The sequence below is a fragment of the Toxotes jaculatrix genome, chromosome 15 (assembly GCF_017976425.1).
Source record: "Toxotes jaculatrix isolate fToxJac2 chromosome 15, fToxJac2.pri, whole genome shotgun sequence".
NCBI lineage: Eukaryota > Metazoa > Chordata > Actinopteri > Toxotidae > Toxotes > Toxotes jaculatrix.
In genome coordinates this window covers 19,952,803-19,959,116 of record NC_054408.1, presented here as the reverse complement: position 1 = coordinate 19,959,116, position 6,314 = coordinate 19,952,803, and the positions used below count along the sequence as shown (strand labels likewise).

General features: G+C 41.1%; 1 protein-coding gene across 1 annotated transcript; it reads right to left on the bottom strand.

Moving 5' to 3' along the window:
* Positions 1-2,300: 2,300 nt before the first annotated feature.
* Positions 2,301-5,790, bottom strand: twist2 (twist-related protein 2). The gene is made up of 2 exons (XM_041058040.1): positions 5,059-5,790; positions 2,301-2,613 (listed from the first exon to the last, which is right to left on the bottom strand). Exon 1 carries the CDS (start codon positions 5,584-5,586, stop codon positions 5,092-5,094), a length of 495 nt encoding a protein of 164 aa, XP_040913974.1. The 5' UTR covers positions 5,587-5,790; the 3' UTR covers positions 2,301-2,613; positions 5,059-5,091.
* Between the last annotated feature and the right edge of the window lie 524 nt (positions 5,791-6,314).

Below are 6,314 nucleotides of genomic sequence, written 5' to 3'. Positions count from 1 at the left end.
CTCCAAAGTGGTATAAGGCTAACCTTGGGATTTTTTTTTTTTATTGAACCAGACGAACACAGAATACCGTTTGAGGCACACAGAGTGTAAACCTTTACTTTATTCCCTTTTTACTGCAAATTAAAGTTTTGTAGCTTTTTCCGTCTGATTTTACGGGAAACATCTGGATCTCTTGCACCGCTGGAGCAGTGGCCCCGGGTGATTCTGTGCTGCTCAGCTGTGAGGGCCTGGGATAATGAGCAGGTATCAAACAGGCTCCTATGGATAGGCCGGCCTAGGTAGGAAGGTCTGTCCAAGAGGATCCAAGACCACCATGCCAAACATGACAGCACATTGTGGCATTTGTTCATCTTCATCTTTAAGTTATTATGAAACGTTTTACAAGAGAGGATTTCACCTGATTGTTGTTTGACATGTCTGTTAGAAATTACCCCAAACTTTCTAAGGAATATTTGACTCAGATTATCCTGAAAATGCGATTTTTATTCATTTGTGTAATGTTGTGACCCTGTTTTCACTGCCATCCAGATCAGCTGCATTTATCCAGCGTGCATGAATCCATCCAAATTCACCAGGCCTTGATGCACAGTCTTCATGCAGGGAGGGCCATGTCACCACTGAACCAGCAAAATTAAAATTAGTCGCAGAGATCACAGTGCCACACGCTCTGTCATGTAAATCACTGCATTTAAAAATCACAACCTTGAAATTAAGGCAGGTGATTCTCCTTTTGTTTGCTTCCTGTGCAGCCAACGTGGCAAACAGCAAGTAAAACAGTAAAACGAGTGATTCCCGCTCTCAGTGATCATCGCTGAAACACAATTTATTCACTTTGAAGAAAGTAAAACAGAGCATTTTAACATCAGCAGGCCTCCTTCGTCACACAGTCTGGATGCGAAACTGCCTCATACACATTTATGTTAGATTAACTGTGTGTAAACTCTAATAGATAAGTGGATAATGTGAATTTGATGCATCATTATCTTCACAAACCAGCAGGAGGATAAAGCCACTTGGGGCTTTATCCAGCAGGAGGATAAAGCCACTTGGGGCTGCAGGGGTTTCCCCTTCATACCACATACGCTGATCTTGAGAAAATCAGACAGAGGTGTAAAGATTTGCCTGTATTTTACACCTGCATCATCATCCACATAGCCACATATCATCTGTTATCTCTTTATATTTTTTCCACCTGAGAAAAAAGAAGGTATATAGACTGGACTGGACTATATCCATCTAAAATGTAACGGATTTACTGCAGTTAAAATGAGACCTTGGTGTTTGTTTTGTTGGTGGTAAAATCATTGAGCTATTTGAATGTTAAACTTGCGAGTTAAGATCTGAGCAGCAGACCCACAGTGCAGAGTTTAGCTCAAACAAACAGCCACAGAGAGTCGGCCCTGCCATTTCCACTAGTAGCCCCCGCGTTAACAATGAGCCCCTTTCAGTGTTTAGATTGCATCTAACCACGTCTGGGAAAACGAGATGTAAACAGTTTTAATGTTTTAAGAGTGAGAGAGATTCAAAGGAATATTTGGGGTCCTTTTTTTTTTTAAGCAGCAGGCTGAGAGTTATTGTCCTTATCTGCGGTTGTTGGGGCTCCCTGCTCGTTAAAGAGCCCAAAGGCATCGCCATTTGAAATGATTACTCGTTATTTAAGCGGACAAGCATTTTATAAGCCTGAGTTTGAAACTGGCTCGAATTTCCTCCACTGTTAATGAAGCTGTATTTTTTTATGGTCTTTTTTTTTTAAAGTCGGCGTTTTCTTTCTATAACAAGCAGAGGGGGAGAAAGGGGGGCAAATTCTCACACCCAGCAGTGAAATAAATACGTCGCTGTTATTTTTTTTTCTTTCTTTCTTAATCTAGCAGCCATCAGGGGGAACCCGAATAAGAAGGCGTGTTGTTTTTACGTTGCTCTAAATTACTTACTTTTCATTTAGTGGATGGTGGATGGAAGTCCAGCAGAAACTTACATGACTTCGACTGCTTTTATTAGAATTTATTCAGCTGAACTACACGATATTATATTATGGCTTAAAATAAAATTAAAAAAGAAGCATATTTTGTTCAAAAATATGTTTTAATAAATAAGCAAAAAAAAAACAACAACAACAAACAAAATGTACATTGGACGGACTTTTTTTTTTTTTTTTTTTTTTTTGAGACTTGCTAAAGAAAGTCGGTGAAATAAATCCATGCAGGAATGACTCTAAATTGCATTGGTCCCTTTACAAGCTATAGGCGTACTTACACAGGTATGTACAATATGCATTCATTTTATATATATTTATAGTTTTGTTTAAAGTCTTTGGAAAAAAAAAACAAAATAAAGAAAACAAAATATATCTCCTTCTAAAGACGATTAAGGGATGGCTTTGCTGAAATTCTTCTGGCCTACACACGTCGCAGGACGCTCTGACTTCTTTCCTCCCTCTCTGCCACAAACAGCTCCGGACAGTCAGAAACAGTCAGTGTGATGAATCTGCATCCACACACACGCTCCCCAACACTTTGTAGTTGTGGGTCACATTACGTCTCTCCGCCATGCCTCTGAGGTCGATGGGTTCTGCAATAATACCTTTGATCTTCATACTTTGTAGAAGTAAACAGTCTGTAATGGATAGAAAGGGAAAAAATAGAGAAAACGTCACTGAGGAGATTATGGACATACGCACAGAAATGCACAGGCTTTTGTTTCTGGCTTGTTTGTGAGGGCACCACATTTACATCGGCTTTTTTTTTTTTTTAACATTCACTGGCTCGCTTAGCATGTGGGAAGTCATTAATGAATCAATTATTAGCCACTGAGCTGAGTAAAACCATATGGCAACAGAAAAGCAGGAACGTTTTGTATTTGAATGAAATCCTGTAGCAGCAGTGAAACACACTCAAAATGCTCTTTGTTTTTCTTCTTCTTTTTTTCCTGGCTTTTAGTTTGAAGCACCTGAGTAAATTCACGCTTTTCATTGCGCTGTGAAAATGTGGACAAGCTTAAAACAATCAAGTCTATTTCCTCACAGCAGCATTAGACCAAACGTTATTACTGAAATACATCAGGGTCACTGAGCTGACGATTTGTCACATTTATTTTGAAAGGCCCTTGTTTATATTTATGAATAATGTCACCGGCTGAATTTTGATTTTCACTGAATGCTGTTTATTCTTAGAGGGCAGAGTGTTTCATATCTGTGTATGTCACGAATTATCAGAGGGCAGGCAGAGATAAGGATAAGGTTTCTAAGGCTGGAAGAAAGACTAAACGACACTTTTCAGTGCTTTGATATTGGAGGTTATGGGGGTCAATTTAAACCCAGGATACTTGGAGGGAAAAAAAAAGAAACACCTTTAAATTTACTGTATTTACACAAATCACTATAATAACGAGGCTTATTCCTCCCCCCGCAGCACCAGGATTTGTTTATAAGACAACAAAGCCTCGCTGATGAGCAGTTACGACCGGGCGGTCTGCAAACTACAAGCCAGGCCCATGAGAACTAAACAAACCCTGCTTCTGGTTATTTTAACTGAAAAGTGTTATTTGGTATCACCTACTTCGTGCTCTTTACTCAGGCCAGCTTATAAGAATAGCCCCAAATAAACAGCTCATATTACACTACCTGTACCTTTACTTTCTTAAATCTGTGTGTCTGGGGCCTCAGTTCTCTCTCTCTCTCTTTTCTTTTCTTTTCTTTTTTTGTGGCATTTGTCAAATGTTTTATTTCAAACAAGCTCAAACTATGAGGACAAGTATTTCTTGGGTGTTTCCTCATGTTAGAATTTGGTCAGTGTCATGATTTAGAGGACAGTGACAAATGTTGTTTGACGTTTCTTTCATGATTGTTTTTCTCTCTGCTTCTAAATTGCAAAGTCGAGTTCAGTTTTCTCAAATCACAAGTTTAAAAAAAAGTTTACTCTCAGTTGTCAGGTCCTTTGTTTTGTTTGCTTTAAGTATTGTTTAGGGGGTTACATTGTATCATGGAGCCTTCTAGACACGAACAAACCAGGCTGCAAATCTGCAAAATAACGTGACCAAATCCTAACTGCCTGTTAATACGGGCCTCCGTTTTTATTGTCTTGCACTGGCTTGAACTTTCATGTCCAGCCGAGCTGCCCATTCCTGCGGTCTCCACACAGGAAAGCACTCTATTGTGGATATAAATTACCCGTGGTGGCACTACAGCTGCGTTTTGGTGCGGCCCAGAACTTTTTTTTCACCCTCCTCGTTATAAAAAATACTGTAAAGAACGACCGACTTAAGGACTAACTGTAAAACTCACAACCGGCTAATTTAATGCCTTTCTGGTCAAAAATAGAACAGACAGAAACAGAAGAGGCATATTCTTCATCTGGCCTGGCATGTGAAAATGTTCCAAAACTATTATTTGTTTTAATTCACCTACTTCCCTCCACCTAATCCCTTTCTCCAAATAAATACAACGTTCCACTTTTGCCACATCCTGAACTGGACTTGGGCCTTTAGGTCTGACTGGACCCCTGTGGGATCTTGAAAGTACCAACAAGTAATCTGATGGATCAGTTGTCACCAAGCAGCATCCAGATGCGGACGCGCTGTCGGGCGCTGACAAGATGCTGAGGCCTCGGTGTGAAATCTTGGCGTACAAATAACAAGCGCGCACGGCTCGGGCACGCTTTTAAACACATGGATTTGAATGTTAGCGCACAGCTCTGTCATGCTCTGTCATTTGAATATGTTTTATCTGCATCAAAATACGGCAACAGGCTTCAAACGGCACCCTCCAAATCCAAGACACGTGGCCAAATCTCCACCGCACAACTCATCACATTTTACAGAAAATCAATGCAGAAAAGCGCAGGAGTTTGTGGGTAAAATTCACAAATCGTAATCTGTCGAAAGGCCTCACATGTCTGCCTGCTGTTCATTGTTTACTGGTTTTTATATCAGTGATTGTCTTGTGAAGCTATTATTTATTCACCACTTGTCCAATCCAATTATTACACCCGATTTCTTCTACTACATCTTTTACAGATGCTAATAATAGTAAGTTTCCCTGTGCTTCAGTCTTGTGGTACCCACCGCTTTGGCATAGTAAGTGAAGGTCTCTGGCTGCTAGTGAGATGCTGACATAGACCAAGCGCCCTCCATCCTCCACACGGAGAACGCGTAACTGAGTCTTTCGTGCGCTACGTAGCTGCAGCTGGACATCTTGCTGTCCATCTCGTCACTCTGCAGCACCTGACAGAGAAAATCAATGTATCTGGAGGCGAGCTTCAGCGTCTGTATCTTGCTCAGTTTGTCCGAGGGGAGCGTGGGGATAATTTTGCGCAAAGACGCAAAGGCCTCGTTCAGAGACTGAGTCCGTTGCCTCTCCCGGACGTTGGCCAGGACCCGCTGGTTCTGCAGCTCCTCGTACGACTGAGTGCTGCTAGGACTTGGTTTTTTCCCCCGTTTCACCGAACCCGGGCTGCTGCCGCTGCTGTCCTCGCTGGACTTTTTACTGTGTCTCCTCTTCCTCGCGAAGCGTTTCTGCTGTCTGTCCAGCTCCTCCTCGCTGGTCACTAGACTATCCACAGGGGAGACCGGAGAACTGGAGCCCTCTTCCATTTCTTTCTTGAAGAAATGCAGGGATAGAGAGGAAAAAACGTTGTCCACCTTTGAAGCCGTGGTTACAAATTTGTATAGATATCCGCAAAGATGAGGGGAACAATTTCAAAATGTCTCGCTCTCTGCGCTTCTTGCTTTAGGAGACACTGGGCTCAAACCGGAGGTTGGCACGCTTCTCCTCTCGCAGGAAGTTTTTTCCTTAAATTTTTTTGGAAACTTTATCCCAGTTTCAGATGCTAAATAGTTTTGAGGGTGGAAGGGGGTGGGGTTTCGATGGCGGAGGGGGAGCTAGTGTGCGCCTTGGTCCGCTAATAAGCAGGAGGGACCGGTCATGGTTTCATGTGTCTGGGATATGACTGAAACGAGGCGCTTATTTACAGTCAGAAGCAACGGAAAATTGTTCTTTTGTTTGGTTTTTCCTTTTGTGCAAGTTTAGTCCCATCAAACAAGACCATTTCCTCCAGTGACAGGGAATTACACTTTTCAATAGAATTTCTTTTTACTGAGATACTTAAATCAATCAAATTTAATCAAATTATTAATGAATCCATGAAATTGATTATTATAAAAATGCGCCTAAAATATTTTCTTTAGCATTTCTTACTTTCTTAAGCATTTGTGTGAATGCATACATTTATCTTGAATTAATTCTTGATAAATCTGCATATGTAGTTTGTGAGCTTATATTAAAACTTTAACAACATTATTTCCTTATCCAAACAATGTCT

Bases quoted from the DNA above. Each gene is read 5' to 3' on its own strand.
- twist2 (XM_041058040.1), bottom strand. From the start codon at position 5,586: ATGGAAGAGGGCTCCAGTTCTCCGGTCTCCCCTGTGGATAGTCTAGTG.